The sequence below is a fragment of the Rhinolophus ferrumequinum genome, chromosome 7, assembly GCF_004115265.2.
Source record: "Rhinolophus ferrumequinum isolate MPI-CBG mRhiFer1 chromosome 7, mRhiFer1_v1.p, whole genome shotgun sequence".
NCBI classification, from domain to species: Eukaryota; Metazoa; Chordata; class Mammalia; order Chiroptera; family Rhinolophidae; genus Rhinolophus; species Rhinolophus ferrumequinum.
The window spans coordinates 35601600-35622049 of NC_046290.1; the positions used below are offsets into that span (position 1 = coordinate 35601600).

At 36.5% G+C, this 20450-nt stretch overlaps 2 protein-coding genes and 1 long non-coding RNA gene across 5 annotated transcripts in view; 1 reads left to right on the forward strand and 2 right to left on the reverse strand.

Moving 5' to 3' along the window:
- LOC117025305 (uncharacterized) overlaps nucleotides 1–6458 on the reverse strand; it is a 78265-nt gene extending 71807 nt beyond the window's left edge. Inside the window, exon 1 of the long non-coding RNA XR_004423578.1 lies at nucleotides 6287–6458. This is a non-coding gene — a long non-coding RNA (uncharacterized LOC117025305). The remainder of the gene's footprint in view (nucleotides 1–6286) is intronic.
- SETD9 (SET domain containing 9) lies at nucleotides 5955–14391 on the forward strand. Of its 2 annotated transcripts, none has more exons than XM_033111180.1 (6): nucleotides 5955–6320; nucleotides 8160–8527; nucleotides 9700–9823; nucleotides 10027–10142; nucleotides 10846–10951; nucleotides 12260–12617. In XM_033111180.1, exons 1-6 carry the CDS (start codon nucleotides 6223–6225, stop codon nucleotides 12345–12347), a joined length of 900 nt encoding a protein of 299 aa, XP_032967071.1. In that variant the 5' UTR covers nucleotides 5955–6222; the 3' UTR covers nucleotides 12348–12617. The 2 variants fall into 2 exon arrangements, with proteins under 2 accessions (XP_032967071.1, XP_032967072.1); XM_033111181.1 differs by having other exon boundaries at nucleotides 6184–6320; nucleotides 10850–10951; nucleotides 12260–14391.
- Nucleotides 14392–17862: 3471 nt separating this feature from the next.
- The window catches only part of MIER3 (MIER family member 3), a 30235-nt gene continuing 27647 nt past the window's right edge, over nucleotides 17863–20450 (reverse strand). For both annotated transcript variants that reach the window (XM_033111183.1, XM_033111184.1), the window contains 3 exons: nucleotides 20040–20167; nucleotides 19814–19956; nucleotides 17863–19702 (listed from right to left, as the gene is read on the reverse strand). In XM_033111183.1, the coding sequence (XP_032967074.1) occupies nucleotides 19245–19702; nucleotides 19814–19956; nucleotides 20040–20167 (729 nt within the window). In that variant the 3' untranslated portion in view covers nucleotides 17863–19244. The remainder of the gene's footprint in view (nucleotides 19703–19813; nucleotides 19957–20039; nucleotides 20168–20450) is intronic.

Consider the following 20450-nt stretch of genomic DNA (forward strand, 5'->3'; position numbering starts at 1 on the left):
TCGTGGGCCCACATCTTGCAAAACTCATAGTCACCGCTCAATGCACATTCTTTGCCGTCTCCCTTTTCTTCCTAGGTGATCTCATCTAGTCCTCTGCTGAAACTCCAGTTTTATCTCCAACTATGGCTTTACTTCAAAGCTTCAGATGTAATATTCAACTAGCTACTTGCCATTTCTCATAGGCATTACAAAACTTCACCCTCCCACTTCCAATCTACCAGCAAGTCCAATCATTTCCTCTGAAATACAATCCTAACCCATCCACCCTTTCCGTCGCCACAGCTACCACTCTAGTCTAAGTTAACATCACCTCTCACGTGCACTACTCTGTTAGCCTCCTAATTAACCTTCCTTGTGTGGTGACTACCTTCCTATTCTCCACCAAATACTCAAAGTGATCTTTTAAACAGAAGAATCAGATCATGTTACTCCCCTACGTAAAACCCTCCAGTGGCTTCCCATTACACTACGAATCCCAACTCCTCAGCCCGACCGGCTAGGCCGGGTATGAGTTGGCCTCCTCCCTGACTTCATCTTGCCCTTCTCCCTTACTGGCACATTCTAGCCACATTGCCCTTCTGTTCCTTGTTTGAATACATCAAGCTCCTCCCCGCCTCAGTGCCTTTGCATTTTCTATCCAGAGATTCTCCCCACGGATCTTCCCAAGTTTGGTGTCTTCTTGTCATTTAGGTCTCAGTCATTCATGTCACCACCCCATTCAAGGCTGCTACCCCTAGTGCCACCCCAATTGACCCTTAGAGAGTGAAGTCCCATTAGGAAACAGATGACACACATAAAAGTTACCCGTCCCACTCTCCTTTCAGTACCCTGCTTCATTTTCTTGAGGGCACTAATCATCTCTGACATCATTCATGTATTTACTTAATATCTGTCACCTACACTAGAGCGTGGGACATAGTAGGAACTCAAATTATTTGTTGAAATCTGTAAGTTACAATCCATCTAGGGACACGTGCCCTATTTGTAGATACACAGAATAGTAACAATAAAGACTATCTTTCCTACATAGCATTTTTGTGATTTTAGCATAAATGGGCTTTAAATTGAAAAATACAGCACACATATCTTATTCTCAATTGGGTGGGGTTTTGGAGAGACTGCAAACCACAATGAGCTGAGGTAAGACATCAGAGCAAAGAGGGCAATTTTGGACAGCAGCACATCTCCATGTCTACAAATGCTAACCTTCTGCTTGTTATATGTGATGTATTATAAAACTGTCTGCCATTCTGTTGTTTCTCATTTATCTGTATTTAAAATTTTATGTAAAGATATAGATGATCTAAAGGATATGACACGCTCAACCATCATGACCTATGATATTTACAGAACACTAAACCTAAGAACTACAGAATATACACTCTTTTCAACTGTACATGGTATGTTTACCAAGATAGAACCTATCCTGGGACATAAAACAAGTCGATAAATTTAGAAGAACTGAACTCAAACATGCTCTCTAACCACAACAGAATTAAATTAAGAACCAATTACAATAAGATATCTAAGAAACCCCCAATATTTGGAAATTAAAAACACACTTCAAAATAAACCATGAATCAAAAAAAAGAAAAAAATCACAAGAAAAATGTTAAAAAAATATTTTATACTAAATGATAATGAAAATACAACATATCAAAATTCCTGCAATTCAACTAAAATAATGCTTGGAAGGAAATTTATAATTTTAGATGCCTAAATCTGAAAAAAGAAATGTCTAAAATAGTGATGTAAGTTTCTACTTTAAGAAGCTAGAAAAAGAAGAGTAAACTTACCCAAAGTAAGTAGAACATATACAATAATAAAGAATAGAAATCAACAAAATAGAAAATAGACATACAACATAGAAAATAAAGTCAAAAGCTGTTTCTTTGAAAAGATCAACGAACTCTAGCTACAATGATGAAGAAAAAAGGACAACACAAGTCACCAAAATCAGGAATGAAAGTGGGATTATCACTTAGATCATACAGACATTAAAAGGACAGTAAGACTATATTTATGAACAACTTTATGCCAACAAATTTGACAACTTAGGTGAAATGAACAAATTCCATGAAAAATATAGTTTACCAAACTTGAAACAAGATGAAAAGGAAATTCTGAATAGCCCTATATCTTTAAAAGAAATTGAATTATTATTAAAGAAAATGATAAGCCCAGAGTGTTTCACTGGTGAACTCTATCAACATTCAAGGAAGGAATAACACCAATCTTATGCAAATATTGTTTTTTAGAAAGTAGAGAATACTTCTCAACTCTTTTTATGAAGTCAGCATAAGCCTAAAACCAAAGCCTGTCAACTACAAACAAGCCATGAGACTGAAAATTAAAACACTCTTCAAGATAAATGTGGGAGGACAACAAAAGCATATAAAAACCTACTATAGAGTATGGCCAAAGTATTACTCATAACTGAGTAGGCTTATCTCAGGAATCCAAGGACGGTGCAACATTTGACAATCTGTCATTATAATTCACTACACTAAAATTTTAAGACAAAAATTCTTCACAAATTCTATAAAGTGTACCTACCAGAAAATAACAATAAATATAAAACTTGAAGGCAAAACCTTAGAAATAGAAGAATGAAGTAGAGTTACACAAGCTAATATGGGGAGACTCCAAAAAATATTTTTGGATGAATAAAAGAAGTGGCAGACACTTACAGTATTTTAAAAACACATACACACAATTCTATGATTTTTCTATAGGAACATACACAGGTATGTAAATACATAGAAATAAGACTGGCAGAAAACATCAGCTTGATAACATCTGAGGAGAGCAAATAAGGACCAGGATTGTGGAAGCACAGGTTATAGGGTATGGTTAAAGGAGAGCTAAGCCTTATCTACCATGTTTCTATTTGTTATAAGGCAAATGTTGTTTTCATTAATTACTTAGATAACTAAAAAGTAATTTAATACCATAAATTTAAATTCAACATAGTGCTGGAAGTCCTAGCCAGAGCAATTGGGAAAGAAAAATAAATAAAAGATATTCAAATTAAAAAGGAAGAAGTAAAACTATCACTATTTACAAATGGCATAATATTATATAGATATTATATATAGAAAGCCTTGAAGGTTCCACCAAAAAACTGTCAGAACTAATAAATTCAGTAAAGCTGCTGGATACAAAATCAATATACAAAAATCTGTTATATTTCTATATACTAATAACAAACTATCAGAAAGAGAGTTTCTTTTTAAAATCCCATTTACAATTGCATCAAAAAGAATAAAATGCCTAGAAATAAATTTAACCAAGTAGGTGAAAGACCTGTACCTTGAAAACTGTAAGACATTAATGAAAGAAATCAAAGAAGATATAAATAAATGGAAAGATATTCCATGTTCATGGAATGGAGGAATTAATATTATTAAAATGTCTATACTACTCAAAGCAATCTGCAGATTCAATGCAATCCCTATTAAAATTCCAATGACATTTTTCACAGAAATAGGACAAACAATCCTAAAATTTGTATGGATTGTATGGAACCAAAAAATACCCTCAAATAGCCAATATAATAATCTTCAGAAAGAACAAAGCTAGCACCATCATGCTCCCTAATTTCAAATTATATTACAAAACTACAGTAATCAAAACGGTATGGTATTGGCATAAAAACAGACATATAGATCAATGGAACAAAATAGAGAGCCCAAAATAAACCCACGCATATAGGTCAATTGATAGATGACAAAATAAACTATGGAGAAAGAACAGTCTCTTCAATAAATAGTGTTGGGAAAACTGGACAGCTACATACAAAAGAATGAAACTGGACAACTATCTTATACCATACATAAAAATAAACTCAAAATGGATTAAAGACTTGAATGTAAAACTGAAAACCATAAAGCTCCTAGAAGAAAACACAATCAAAGCTCCTTGACATCAGTCTTGGTGATGATTTTTTGGATATGACACCAATAGCAAAGGCAACTAAAGCAAAAATAAATAACTGGGACTACACCAAACAAAAAAAACTTCTGCAAAGTGAAGGGAACCATCGACAAAATGAAAGGGAAACCAACTGAATAGGAGAAAATATTTGCAAATCATATATCTAATAAGGGGTTAATATCTATAATATATAATGAACTCAATAACAACAACAAAAAACCCATAAGATTTAAAAAGTGGACAGAACATATGAATAGACATTTTTCCAAAGAAGACATACAGATGGCCAACAGGTACATAAAAAAATGCTAAACATCACTAATCACTAGGAAAATTTAAATCAAAACCACAATGAGATATCACCTCATACCTGTTAGAAGAGCTATTATCAAAACGACAATAAATAACTAGTGTTGGTGAGGATGTGGAGAAAAGAGAATCCTTGTTCACTGTTGGTGGAAGTGTAAACTGGTGCAGCCTCTATGGAAAATAGTATGGAGGTTCCTCAAAATAATTAAAAATAGAACTAATTCTACTTCTCAGTATTTATCCGAACAGAAAACTACTACTATGAAGACACATGCACCTCTGTGTTCACTGCAGCATTACTTATAATAGCCAAGATATGGAAACAACCTAAGTGTCCATGGATAAAGAAGATATAATATATGTATTTAACATATATTTATCTATTCTTATACAGAGGGTGCCACAAAAATGTATACACATTTTAAGAAAGGAAAAAACTGTATTAAAATTACACTGGTTGACTGACCACTGCACTATACACCTGAAGCTGAAGCTGAATAATATTGAATGTCAATTATAATTTTATATATATATAGTCGGGATATGGAGTACAGCGTACAGAATAGAATCAATGGAATTGTAATAGATATACACGATGTCAGAGGGGCAATAGATTGGGGGAGGGGGGTTATCACTTTGTGAGGGGTGAAATGTCTTACATTGTTTTGTACACCTAAAACTAATAAATAAATAAATAAATATATATATATATAATGAAAAAAATTACACTGACGGTAAACACTTTGAGCATTTCTTGTAATTGCAGAAGTCAAACATGATTTGTAATCATCTTTTGTTATTGGTATATGTCATGCAGGGTGTCATGCGGGGTCTCTGGTCCCGCTCCCCACGTAAGAACGCAGGATATGGTGAGGCCAGAAAGGAACACCCACGGAGCCATAGATAGGGGAGTCATACCACTATATTCTCGCTGGAGGCTGGGTTGGAGACACAGGAAGCAAGAGCCACATGATCCGCAGCCTGCGGTCTGCTTGTCTGCTTGTCTGCCAACCTACCAACCCCTCGACGCAGCCACAGCAATTATATCAGTGGCTAATGGCTAACCAGTAACACCTGATGGCCAACTAGTCACAGCTGATGGCCATCTACTACCCGAGCCAACACCTTTCCATGTAAGGCCGAGAGCCTGGAAACTGCTCTCTGGGACTCCATCCCTACAATATATCTATTAAGTAAGGATTCAACTAGTTCCTTTTGATTCCTCTTAAGTTTAGAGACCATAAAATCACTTTCTTTCAGTTCCATCTATTAATACAACCTGGAACCAAAATGACTCCATTTAGCAAATCAGGTAAGTCTGGATGGCAACTTACCAAACATAATACCTGACGGCAGGGCCTCTAGAGTTTGCTAAAATCGTATGATATTAGAGTGAAATAAGACTGGCAATTCTCTTTCTTTGCTTTTATTTCTTTCTGGAATAGAATAAATGTCCTAAGGCCACTTGCCTTTACCTGAATTTTCACTAGGTCTGACCTGTTCAATTTAGACTTAGGTTAAGATTCACCCTCTCAGGCAAAGAATAGGAAAGCCCACCTCCCAGCCTGAAGAAAAGGCACCAACCGATTTATTTCTTAATAAACACTTGTTGATTTGAAGATGGTTGATGGATTCTTGTAGTTTGCTCCTATTGGAACTAAGCGTTGTCTAAACTTGTCCTAAGTGTGTGTGTGTGTGGGGGGGAGAATACACGAGCAAACGTAGAAAGAAAACGTGAATAAGAGGGCCTCCTTCAGCTCTACGCACTTGTTCAGCGAGTTGGGATCAATAAAGGGGTGGCACGGAGGCCACCAGCGACAGGAGCCAGGGGTACCAGGAACCCCGAGTGCGGCCCTGAAGGCGGAGACCGAGGAGGGGAGGGACAACGCGGCCTCCGCTCCTCCCCTGGCTGGGGCGGACCCGAGACCACGACCCACGTCTCCCGCGTCATCCTCGTCACGGCGCCACCGAACAGCCATGCCGGGCCGCCTGCTGCGGGGCCTGTGGCTGCGATGGCGCCGTTACAGGTACCGCTTCGTACCTTGGATCGCGCTGAATCTAAGCCACAACCCGAGGTAGGAGAACGAGACGTCAGGAGCAGGGGCATCTTCCTTCAACCCGGCGAGGCCACTGCAGCCGCTGGGCCCGAGGCAAGTGGGCCCGAGGCAAGTGGGCCCGAGGCAAGTGGGCCCGAGGCAAGTGGGCCCGAGGCAAGTGGGCCCGAGGCAAGTGGGCCCGAGGCAAGTGGGCCCGAGGCAAGTGGGCCCGAGGCAAGTGGGCCCGAGGCAAGTGGGCGGAGCCTCAATCAGGCGGAGCTTTAGGTGGCCAGGGGGCCTGACGCCAGCCGACTCCTGGTGGGTGGAGCCTGATACGGGAGGAGTCCGGGGCTAACACAGAGCCTGAGGCAGGCGGGGCTTAAGTGGGCGGACCCAGAGGCAGGCGGGGCCCAAGGTAGGCGAGGCCCAGGCTGAGGCTGGAGTTGGAGGAGGGCAGGGGGCCCGATGGGGGCGTGGAGCTTTAGGTGGGCAGAGCCTGAGGTCTACTTCCCATCGTACCCCGCGCTTGGAGATCCGCAAGGTGTGGGTCCCCAGCGGGCGTTGGCACGTGTTGTAGTTTTTGCAGTCCGCACTGGCTGGGGGCGCCTGTGACTGGGCAAAAACAAATTTTTGAGAAAGAAGAAAATTCATACAGCGTGAGAGTACGTGCCCTTCTCTCCTCCAAGGAATAGTTAGAAGCTTGAAATTCCTTAGAAAACCCAAACCGAAGTTTATTTTCACAGCTCTGTAGTTTATACGTGAAAGCAACCCAGCCTGGCTATGAGGATAACAGGTTGGAGTACCTGACGCATAAAAACGAACAAAAAAAGGCCACTAACAGGTAGTCTGAGTGTTGGGTCTGAAGAAGGAAGGGGACCTATCTAGCTGAGTGCGTGACCGGGGTTCAGCATTATTGCTGGCTTTAATAAGTGGCTTGCTACCCTGTTGCCCTGAAAATAAGACCTAGCTGGACAATCAGCTCTAATGCGTCTTTTGGAGCAAAAATTAATACAAGACTGGGTCTTATTTTACTATAATGTAAGACGGGGTATACTATAACATATATAATTAATATAATTAATGTAATATAATATCGGGTCTTATATTAATTTTTGCTCCAAAAGACGCATTAGAGCTGATGGTCCGGCTAGGTCTTATTTTCGGGGAAACACGGTAGTGATCTGGGCGAAGTCCACATAATGCTCACTTAGGTGAACTAGCTCCGACAAAGGCTAGTAAATAACCAGAGTTTTCCCGAAGTTTCATACTACTGAAACAAATTCAGATGCATCATTAACTATAAAACTGAGGCAGATTTCTCCTTTTTGTTCAGAAGTAAAAATACTATTATGGAAATAAAAGCGATGTAGTCATTAAAGAAGTAAGGTACTCCTGGGAGAGTATGTAACAAAGTGTATAATGTTAAATTTGTATTTGAAACTACACACCTATAAAAAACCATTGTATATGAAGATTCTTACGTTGATAATATTCACATAACAGCTATGGATGTCTTTGAGCCAAAACAGCTACCTGTTTCTGCTTACGGCTCTCCTACTTACCATCTTCAGTACTTTGGGCAATTTCCTATTATCTCCAAACGTGTTTCCTTGTCTGCAAAACAGACATAATGAATATTAAGGACCCAAAAGTATTTGGTATACAGTGGGCTTTTCGTAAATATTTGCTGTTTTAGGTTATTACTGGAAGTTAGGTAACTAGAACTACACCCAAACAACTCTTTTCCGAACTTCTTAGTGTTCTGCCCATCAAACACATGAGAATAATCTTCATTAAGTCCAGTAGCCCAGAAAGCATCAAGACTGTCTGGCTTTTATCAGTTGAAAGGTAGTGAATAGAAACTTTTCCCATTTTCAGGACCCTCCGATATGTTCCAGAGGAATCCAAAGACAAAGTTATCTCAGATGAAGATGTCCTAGGAACATTACTGAAAGTTTTCCAGGCTCTATTCATAAATGATTTCAGTAAACAATCAGATATCTTGACTATGCTTCCAGAACCTATTAAATCAAAATATCAAGATCTACTGTCAGTTCAACATCCAAGGGTGAATCTGCTTGAATACAGACATCATCAGCAAAATATCTTTAAACCAGAAGAAGTTCTTTATAAAACATTGGGTTTCAGTGTTGCCCGAGCAACTAGCTCATTGATTTCTGCTGGAAAAGGTGTCTTCGTTACTAAAGGATTGGTACCAAAAGGCGCGGTTGTATCTATGTATCCTGGTAATGGCACAATTAGTACTTTGCCAAGAGTTTCTTATATATTGATAAATATAAGTTCAAAAAATACCTAGCCTTGTAATTCTTAGAGTAAGGAGTTGAATTGGAAACCCAAGATTTCCACAGATTTTTAAATTTGGAAATGAACTGTAAATTATTTGTTAGAAAGTATCCATAAGTATTTGTTGGGATAAATGCATTTTTCTTTTAAGAAAAATGTTATAGTCAGTGTTTAAATTTAGGAGAATATAGTATGGCCTACTAGGATCAGACTGAATACTTAGAAGTCACTAGAGAATAAGTTGGTTTGGCTGAGATAATTGATAACTGAAGGTAAAAATGGTTATTGGTTAAAACATGAAAGATACAATTTAAACCCATAAATCACTGAATAAAGACCTTCCTGCCATTTCTACACTTGGAAAGTAAAGTAGCATCTTTGCAAAGGATCATTCACTGGAATGCTCAGTAGAATATGTTATTTGTTAAACTAACATTATATTATTTGGTGCAATGTAAAATACATGTGGATGTTTGTCAGATAGACCTATGTTTTTGGAAAAGTCCTACTATTTTCTAATTTTTGTCCCTAAGCAAAGGAGTCTCAGTTTCTCCCTACACAACTGACTCTGTAAAAACTAAATGGAACAAGCCAGCAACAAATACTAAAATAAATTTAATAGCTTAACATGTCTAGAATATAAATACCCAGTAAATATTAATGTTTTCATTTCCCCTATTGCCAATGGAAGGAGAAACAACCTGAATGTCAGACTTATCTATTCCCTTATCTATTCCCCATATTTCTACATTATTTAATTGGTTATTAACAAAATACATTTTTTAAAAGACTCTTTGATAGATGTTACTTTAAAAACAAACAAACAAAAAAACCATGACTTTGTGAAACTGAGCTTGAAATGTGTTTACGTTTTTGTTAAGCAAGTCACATTGTGTGGACAAGTTGATTCTGTGCTCCATCTACTGTTGGGCACTCTTTAAAGGGGAAGGTAGTCAAAGAGCATGTGATAATCTAGATTGGAAGTGAAATATTAGAAAAAGCTAGAGAAATTAAAATAGATTCTTCCATGTTACATTTATGTTGCATAGAAAGGTCCTGATGTTTATGATTTTTACATGTTGCTGTAATATGTCTTTGTCTTGTTGTATAATAGGTACAGTATATCATAAATATGAGCCAATCTTTTTCCAGTCCATTGGAAATCCATTTATTTTTAGATGCTTGGATGGGGTACTCATTGATGGAAATGACAAAGGAATATCAAAAGTCGTGTACAGGTAAATTAGAGCCTGTGTTCAAATTTAATTATAGGAGACAGAACCATACCACAATGACTGACCCTTAGCCTTAGTTGCCCTATTGACTAGACAAAAGTGTTTAAAGAGAAATTGCACTTTTTCAGTTGTAGGGTTAATTTTGCATTTTTGAGTTTTAAGATACAGAAGAAGAATCCTTTAGCTAATGCTTTTACCTTTTTCAGGTCTTGCAATGGGAGGGATCGACTTGGCCCTCTAAAAATGAGTGATAGTACATGGCTAACATCAGAAATTCAGAATCCACTGGCCATAGGACAATATGTCAATAATTGTTCAAATGGTAAGTTGGCACCATGGGGCTGTGAGACAACATGTAAATATAGCAGTGGTAATTCTCTTTCTTTGCTATATGAATGAGTGCCAGACGCAGTTGAGTTGAACATGTCAGCTGTTTGAAGCCCTTAAGTAAACTATATTAGAGGCAGATATAAAGAGAGAATTTGATGAAATAATGATATACATTAATTGGAATTCTTTACTATTTTTGTTCTGGGTTTGCAGTAAATATAGGCAATTGATAACTGCCCTTTTGATCATTTTTTAATAGTTAATTTAGAGATTATTTTGTCTGTGCCGCAATATAGCCTTATAGATTAACCCCTAGACTGGTGTCCCTTTTCTGTTAACTAAGTTTGTGAGTCATTTACCGTCTCTGGGGCTTGACTTTCCCATACGTATAAGTTTGATCATCTGGCTACATGTAGCATAGGCTTTCGTGTTAGGGAGACATGAGCTTGAAGCCTGATTTTTCCATGTAACTTTTAACCTTCTGAGCCTCTGTTTCCTGATCTTCAAAAAGTAAATAATAAAACATACACATACATATGAAAATAAAACCTAGCAGTGCTTGAAACATAATAGTGATTATTAATTTGAGCATGTTCTGATAATTTAGAAAACTGTACATCAAATGTCATGATTCAGTCCTGTTTTCCATGACCTTATAAAATGGCTGTTTCTAAAAATTATGTACTTGTTCCTAGATAGACCAGCTAATGTCTGTTATCAGGAATTTGATGTGCCTGCAGTTTTTCCTATAGAATTGAAGCAATATCTTCCAAACATTGCCTACAGCAATGATAAACAAAGGTTAGTCTTCTAGTAGTGCTTTTCCTATCTTCTGTCTTATGCTGTACTTAAAAATATATATTGTCTAAAACAAAGCTGTATAGAATTTGCAGTAAGTTTATTAAGTTTTTTAGTGAAATATTATAACTTAGATTTTTATGTTCATCACACCTTGATGTGTTAATGTAGACTTATTTGAAATTAAAAATTTTCCATTTAGCTTATTCTACTTATTGCCCATTTTACTCTAGGTAGTACTTTATGAATACCATCAACCTTAAAGTTATTTTCAAGTGATTCTGTTTTTCATACCCACAAAATAAAATCTTCAAAAACTTTAAGGATCATGTTCTCCATTTCACATGAAAACACCCAGTTGAAGAAAGAAGTCAAATTACACTATTATTTCTTTTGCCCATTTCACTATTAGATTTGGAAACTTACTAGTAAAAAAAAAAAAAAAAAAAAAACAGGGAGTATACCAACTATAGTTAAATTAAAAAAATTAAAATTTTAAAAACGGTGATAAAAGGGAAATACTCAGAAGATACTTATTTTAGTGTAACATTTTCTGTCCATTAAGTGTAAAGTCTGAGAATACTCATGTAACCATTTTTAAATATAGCAATGCTGTAGGACGATATAATCCTAATATCATGTCACTGTGTTGCCATTTGCTAGCAAACTTTATTTTGTATGGATCCTATTAAATTGTCCTTTTAAAATGAGTGATATTTAAAACTTAGACTGTTCCCTATACTTAAAACTTGGTAACTTTTCTCTATATATGTGTGTGTTTGTGTATTTAACAATTAGTTTTTTTAGCCATATACTCTGGGGCATGTCATTACTGTTCAACAAGTACAGAAAGAGTTAAATGAAGAGGAGGAACATTGAAAGTAACCTGACTTGTATCCACAAAAAGTATTTTTTTAAATCTATTAATTTTAAGTAATGTTTCTAGCTTTGCAGAATATAAAGATACAAATTAATTTTTAAATGTTAAACTACAATGAATACCATTTTAAAATGCTTTTTGTGATACCAGTTTTGAGGACCGGAAAATAAAAACATGTTCAGAAGAAGTAGTCAGTTGTACAAACTTATTGATTTGTGGTCTTTTAAAATGATATAGAATAGACATACTCTACTTTAAAATAACCTCCATCAGTGATAAGAACTATTTCCCTATGGATATAGTTCTTTCCTAAGAGGATAATAAGGAATATGAATAAAATGACACCAATAAAACCCATATTGGTTAAATTAAAAATATGAGCTTGTATCTGTTACTACTTGTAACTTTTGTATATTTCTATTTGTTTTCAGTACACTTCGATGTGTCATTCTTGTTGCACTCAGGGACATCAAACAAGGAGAAGAGCTTTTTTCAAACTATTATACAATTGTCAGCTAACTATGAATTAGAAGTTAGGTTTTTCTACTCATCTATTGAATTAATTCTAAATGTTTTTTGTTAATTATTCCTGAGTTCCACCTGTACAAAAAATATTTTGAGACCTAATTGGAATGGGAGTTTTTTTGTTTTTATTGATACTATATTTGTTTCAATTCCATGACAAAAAGCTATTTGCTTTAATTTCAAATATGTAATGAATTACAATTTTATTTGGTTTTCACTTAAATACACAGAAGCTTGTTAAGTTAATACCTGCCTGAACTTATATAATTTCAATGGGTTTTTTTTTATTTGTGTATCTCTTTGGTGGTTTATAAAATTTTAGCCAAGTCATCAGCAATTCTTGCAGTGTTGATATGTATGAACTTCTATAAAAGCTCTATTTTTATAGAATAAAGCCAAAAATATTTGTTGTTACCATGAATTAATTGGGGTGTGCTTGTGTATGTGTGTAATTAAAGATTGTTTTAGCTGGCTAAGGGAGAAATGGGGGGTCATTATACTATTTTCTGTACTTTATTTGACTAGTTACACATACAGTTTAAAAGTGTGACAGGTTGTTTGGCGTGGGAATATAGTTAAAAGATAGTGTTGGGCAGAACACGTATTCCCCATTTCTCCTGTTTCCATGTGGAAGGCTTCCATTCGTAATGCTCCAGGCCTCTCTCTCCACCCACTGGAGAGAATTTTGCTAAGATTATCCTTGAAGAAGAACTAGACACCTATGGCCCAGACCCCTCTAGATCCTTCTCTGTGGACTCTACCTGCAGAGAATGTGTCCTCGGCTGCCCTATGCAAGGAGTAGCCTGTAGTCAGCCCAGCCAGTGATGGAGTGAGTCTCGTTCTGAGGTGGAGTATCAGTGAGCCAACTTGGCCGCAGCTCTGAAGCCACCTTCTCCGGAGAGTTTTCTTAGTAATAATTACTTTGATCTCCATCAACCTGACTCCTGCGTCTAACTCTCAGTTCCAAACATGGATAAGGAAGAGGGTGTTATTTATTGGGCCCCCCAGATCCTAACATGGAACCTGTATAACCAGATTCTAACCACCTTCACTGCTACAGCAACAGCTTTTCTCAATTTAGTGCAATTTTAATAGCCTCCTGCCCCCTTTACAGAATAGATCACCGAGTGATTCTTTTGAAAGTCAGATCTTGACCTGCCTCTGTGTACTCCTATCCTGGAGTAAGCACGGAAGTCCTTCACATACATGATATAGCTGCTTACTACCGCTGAACTCATCTCCTGCTCACTGCACCCTAGGTCACACCTGCCTGTCTCTCCTTGAAACAGCCAGGCACACTCCTACCTCAGGACTTTTGCACTAGTTCTGCCTGCAAAGATCTCCCCCCAGACAGCCTGTAACTCATTCCCTCCGTCACCCTGCCTTACCACCCTATTGAAATCTACAATCCCCAGCTGCCACCCCTGAAACTCCCCATTCCACTTCCCTTCTTTTTCTCTATAGCATTTATCATGAATATACACCTCCATGACAGCTTCTCTGATTATTTTTCTCAAACTCATTTGTCTTTTGTCACAAAGATCCTGAGAAACCAAGGGAGACTCGTCTTGTTAAAAGCCAACCTACTTAACTGAAAAGATCCTGTTACCTAGAAATTTATGTACATATAAAATATGGAAACCAACTCCTGTGGACATATTAGGTGGGCTGAAGCATTTACAAATGAAGTGTTACAATGTCGATGACTTGAAAAACAGTTCAGAAAAAAAAATGCATGTTATATAGAGATCGAATATAGTAAAATGCTAATTGTTCTGTCTGGGTTGTTCTTTATACCTTTCTTTTAACTTTTGTCTTAAAAGTTTGGGTTTTTTTTTTAAGTTGGAGAAAAAGTCTCTATCAGCTTAAGAGTAACATGTCATCAAACATTTAGTGAATACCTACCACGTGAAAGGTCCTGAGAGATTCAAAGAATAAAACACGGTTCCTGCTCCTAAAATGTTCACAGTGGGAGTATAAAGCTTGCACAGTATAACTTGGTCTGGACTGGAAAGATGGAGTAAAGGTATTTTTTAAAAATAAAACATTTTTTACTAAAATAATTCAGACTTATAAATGGCTGTTTTCATTTCTGACATGCTTATGAAATGCTTTTTTGAATTCTACACCAGAAAACAACTTTGTAGCAGCACTGACTTTACCTCTCTAAAAACAGACTCATCAAAATTGAGGTACACGACAGAGTACAGTATCTCTGAAGTGAACGTTAACTGGGGTATTAAACCTAGAAAAAAGTGAGGACCAGGAATTCAGTGCCCCTGGCACTGTTTTGTCAGAACCCACAGCCACGGGAACAGGATGAGGATTAGGGATCATTTACTTGGATGGGAAATGGCCAACAGTACTGTGTCCCAGGGGTTGGTTTAAATGTGTATTATGAAATGTCCAATTTACAGATGCCATGAGGCCTATGAGAAATCAGAGAAGCAGCAGGTTCAAAAAGCGTACCATCGATGGAAATTATGGCCAAAAGGGATAAGGTCTAGAAGTCACTAGAGATTATTCTGCTCCCACAAGGCTCTCCTTCCCCTAAAAGCCTAAAATACTACGTAGCTGTCATATGATACTTGGCTGTACTCTTGGCTGTATTCAAAAGTTCCCGTTGAAGGCATTTATGTTATGTGTCCACCACAGAACCCTGCACATCAAGGCTCTTTGGTGTCTGAATGAAAGAATGTAGTTTTAGACAAGTTACCAAAGCAGAGGAGTCAAGGTGGGTTTTTGTTTGGTTTGGTTGGGTTTTTTTTTTGTTTTGTTTTCATTTTTATCCCCCTTTTGTCCTTATACAAAATCTGGACATTATATGCAATCTGATCACTGCATATTAAGAATAGAACTAGACAGAGAAAGCTCTGGTAAGAGCAAATGAAATATAGGGACAAACTTGTGAAATCAGGCTGAAAGATCTTTACCTTGAAAACATGAAGACTTAGGGAAGATATTTCTAGTCTACTAAACTATGAATTATTATAGATAAGGAAGACTAGTTTACCATAAATATATTGTCAAATAATAACGTGATTAAATTTCAGCTATGTTCCTAAAAGACACAGTTTTTGAAACATAAGACAAATATTTCCTGAATTAAACTGAAAGTATAATCCTCACTTTGAGATGACTACAATTATAAATTGTAGAGATGACTACAGTTATAAATGAAAATTTACTACAGAGGATTTAAAGAAAACTTATTTTATCTACCACCTTTATTACTTATCAAATATTTACTACATCTAAAACCAATTTAGCAGTAGTTAAATATCTACCCATGTGTTTAGCTTAAGACTCATTAACTAAAAATCTATTTGTGGCAAATATTCACACGAACCAAGAAAAAAAAAAGATTTCCAGATTTTTATTTCTGGAACTGTACACCAGGTATTAAAGTACAACAAATACAAAATAATGCTCAAAAAAATCAGTGTTTATGTACAAATATTAAAATCAATACAACAATAGCAACTTCCTCTTGAACATCTGATACTAAAACTTGTTCTGATTGTCACTAATTAATTAATCTCATACAGGATACTTACTTCAAACTGGGACCATTGGAATCACTGGTTATCTAAGAGGAATTTTAATATCTACCATATTTAACAATAAAACTAATAGTTTCCTCCTTTTAGTGAAAAAATTAAGAACTTTTTAAAAAACATAGTAATGTCAATATTTTTATAAATTATTTCAATTTCCATTTGTAGACAATGTGCTTTGAAACTCTGGGCAAACAATCTCCTTGGTGGTCAGGTTTATTCATTAGTTTACATTCAAAGTTGAAATATTCACTAGAGACTTTGGTTAAATTAAATAGTATCACTATGCTCTATTAGATCTGACGTTCTCAAATATTTATGACCCTCAATTTTAAAAATTAAAAAGGAAACAATTGCACAATTCTGTGACCTAATTGTACACACTTTAGTATTGTTTAAACAGTATTCTACATCCTTCAAGTAAATTCAGCAGTTGACCATGACAAGAGGAAAACTGAACATTTAAAAAGCTAGCATGAAAAAGATGAAGTACGACTAATAAAAGTATTGCTATAATCACAGCACCAGTTACACTTCTAAATGAATCCGCCGTCCTCTTCAAATTCTCTGTACATAAAAGATACATCAGCCAACACTGCAACTGCTCACCATGGATTTTTGGTTTGTTCATACGAAAATAATGCAGCAAAGGAAAAAAAAAAGAATTTATCACAGTTTGTTATAAGAATTGTGCTTAACTCTTGATAATAAAGGCATTATTGTTTCTTCATGTGATTGCAAATCAATTATTTGCATGCTCTCAAACGCAATTCTTCTAATAAACGGTAACAAATTCTCTGTAAAGATGCTTAAACGGAGAGGGAAAAAAACCAGTTAAATCCAGCTTTTAAAAGAAAATTCAATAAATAGCTATTTTACATGGATAAAGTCATAGTGGTACAATTTATGAATGTCACATCAAGCATGCACAAAAATGGTATTATACATGGCAGAAGCAGTCAGAAAATATTGAATTAGATCTAAAAAGATATGAAGAATTTACATATATATACAAAAATCTTGCAAATTATTGCCTCATTTTAACAAGGAATTAAAAGTAAACGTTACCAGCTAGTTAGCACTCTCTAAGAGGCTAAAATCAGATTGGCATTTAAAAATCTATTAAACTAGCTGGAATTTATTTTTCTCTCATATCATTTTCTGGATTTTGGTCAAAAATCTTTATTTAAATAACTAAAGTGTCCATTCAACTTGCTGATAATCAAAACTTTAGATAAGAAACACTGTTTCCACCTTATATCAAGATCCCAGCAATGCATAGATAAACTGAATATATTACTGCATCAGCTACTGAGAATGGGCCTGTTCATTTAAGTGCAACTGGTATTACCCTTCAGTCATCTTTGTGTAAATTACTGTATACAGACCAGCCACTGTAAACCCAGAGTGAAAATTAAAGTGATAACAATGGACGATTATGGCCAGTATCTTAGTAAATTATAGAAGTTGTACTGATTTTTAACAAAAGAAATAAGGTCAAAGTTTAGCACAACACCACAGCAATACGAAGCTGACAACTTGGATAAAAATATCTAAAAGCAACATACAGCCCAGGCTACCCATTATTTACTGTGTGCATACAGGAATGCTAGACTTTAGATGTATAAATTAAAGACCGATTTTAAGTTATTAATTTATCTACTTTTACTTTTGTCCACTGTGCTAACCTACAATTTATAGTAAATGTGCTACTGCGTAAACACTTCAAAGCAATCTTCATTAAAATGCTGCAAAGAAAAACAAGAATACACATCATCCAAAACTAAGGATGTCATTGCAGTTCACAGTTTGTATAATAAATACCCTCCCTTTCCATCACTACTAAGGTTACTACAATCTACCTACTCATCAGCACAACCTTGAAGTGACTTATACTTACAAATATCAGCAATACAGCCAAACGTTTTAAGTTTTTTGCAAAGCAAGACAACTAGTAGAAATTGAAAATTTAAGGCGGTGCAAAAAAGTAAAATTCTGTTTTAACTGAAATATAAAAGCAAAGCTTATTACATCCTAATACTGTATTACATATGGTTTGAATTCACGTTGTAACTTAAAGATGCATGTCTATAGAGCCAAAATGGCCAAAGTTTATGACAATGGCTTCTCATTCACAATGTTTGTAATAAAAATAAAAGTGAGTTTGAGATGCATCTGAATGTCTGTAACTTTTTAAAACTTAAAAGTGGTAACGTACCATTCTATTTCAGATAGGAACTCACATTTTTCTTGCCAACTGTTCAAGCTAAACAAAATAGTTTAAATATACTTCAAGGTTCTACTGCATTATGTGTAAATCCGGAAGTCCCTCCTAAATATTAACACTCTGAACTGCAGTGCTACAAACAACTTAAGAGGTGTCCCAAAATGTAAACCATTGAGTGGCAACATCCTAGGCTTTGTAGACTGTGCCCGGCCAGTCAACTGCCTCAGGATAAACTAAATTATCAACGCCTGGTATGATTTTTACAATTACAATCTTGACAATGGTGGACAAAAACCTCACTGGAATACCACATCTTTAAACGCCAAATTTGTAGCCAATAAATGAAGTTACACAAAAATCTTGCGACAGTAAGATGACTGATTTTGTGTAAGGTAGCCCTGGTCCAGTATTTTCAAACAGGATCCAAGCAAGCGTCTTCATAATTTGCACACAGTTCCTTGTGCTGGCTTCCATAAAGATGGACTTGCTGTTTTGTAAACTGAAGTGCTCTAGTTGAATAACATGAGAGAAGTTTCCATGTTTAAAAAATCTTTGCATGTTTGTGCAGTTTAAAGAAACCTAACCCTGCTTTTAGTTAAGAAAATAAAACCCAAAAATGCTACATTTAGCAGGGATCAGGATCGGTACCTGTAAACATTGTTATTCCACTGCATCCATTACGGCAAAAGGAATTTACACAAGAAGAAGCCACTCCATTCAGTTCAGAACATCTGTGCTGGTTTTGAGCTGGTGGCCTCTGTCTACAGGTTTTAAAATTGGGAGTGAGGGGTGTGGGGAACAGAAAATAGAAAAAGAAGGGAGTGGGGAAGAGGTATTGGGAGATGAGGAAGAGATAAGCAGAGCTTAAAGCTGCACCACAGAGTTCAATCTTAGTTCCCAACTCTGCTGATCATAGTTCATTTCCACATTTATGGATTGAAAAATGAAAATACTCTTGATAAATCAAGATATAGTTCTATACATACTGACATCACTGATGTCATAGTGAAAAACGTTCAAACTTCCAGTGAAAGACTAAGCAAACCTGACACTTTCCTCAAGTTTACTGGTACTGCACACCCACCGTTTCTGGGTCCCTCACTCGTGTCACTCAGAGTGAAGGGCAGCATGCTGATGCAGAGTGTGGGCACTGATGAAACCATTGGTCTCACTGGCAGACAGACTGCCAAAGTCAGCCACAGAGACAGCCATTTTGGCACTGGTGATGTGATGTGTGTGATTTTCAAAGTCCACACCCAAATTATTTACAGAAACCTCATTTATAAAGGATTCAGGAACAGCAATGCCCACTTTCAATCTCTTTGCTGGTCTTTCTGACTCTTCACTGCACATGTTCATGGGGTTAAGCTCCGAATGATAAAATCCAGTCTCAAATAAATTAAAACAATCACTTTCCCCATTGCTGGGCAGGGTGAGTAACTCCTCCGTTACAACAGGCACATGATTTACTTGTCCACGGGGTGTGTTGCCCAGTGGAGGAAAGCTATCATCCAAACAATTCACATCCGTGGGGTTGCAGCTGGTTGCTACACTGTTGGTCAAAGCTAAAAAGAAAAAAATAGAAAATGGTTTATAAGTAAGTTGTCCTATGTCATGAAACAAGGAGGACACAATTTTGGGCCAAGCTAAAGAACACAAAAATATGCCCATTTTACCTGTCAAGTCACTGGCAGTGAAAGAGTTGAGAATGTTCAGCTGTTGATCAGGAATAGGCTCAGGTCGGTTGGAAGTTAAGGCTGAAGAATTTACTGTCCCACCCAAAGCTTCTGTTTCATCTACCAAACGATCCATGTAATCCCTGAAAAACACGCCCCAATAATTTTATGACTGCCTATCACAGTTACAAATTAAAGTTCCTGAAGTCAAGCCCAAGGAACTTACGTAACTCCAGGGTGATGGTTATATCGTTTCTTTCCGAATCTTGTCTGTTGAGCAAAGTAATCATAGCGTTCAGATTTCTTCCACATATAGTAGAATGCTACACATTCAGCAACTGTTCTAGTTCTCACCTAACAAAAAAAAATTGGATTTTTAAAAACAAACCCAACACATTTTTTATTAATTTTTTTTTTATTGGGGATTATTGGGGAACAGTGTGTTTTTCCACGAACTATCAGCTCCAAGTCAAGTGGTTGTTTTCAATCTAGTTGTGGAGGGTGTAGCTCACCGGTCCATGTGGGACTCGAACCGGCGACCTTGGTATTTGTTATGAGCACTACGCTCTGATTAACTTTTTTTTTACAACACTGTACCTTCAATCCATGGGACATTTTCTATCCTCCTAATTATGAT

Bases quoted from the DNA above. Each gene is read 5' to 3' on its own strand.
- SETD9 (XM_033111180.1), top strand. From the start codon at position 6,223: ATGCCGGGCCGCCTGCTGCGGGGCCTGTGGCTGCGATGGCGCCGTTAC. The intron at 8,528-9,699 runs GTAATGGCACAA...GTTGTATAATAG, and splicing joins GGTTGTATCTATGTATCCTG to GTACAGTATATCATAAATAT. The intron at 10,143-10,845 runs GTAAGTTGGCAC...ACTTGTTCCTAG, and splicing joins TGTCAATAATTGTTCAAATG to ATAGACCAGCTAATGTCTGT.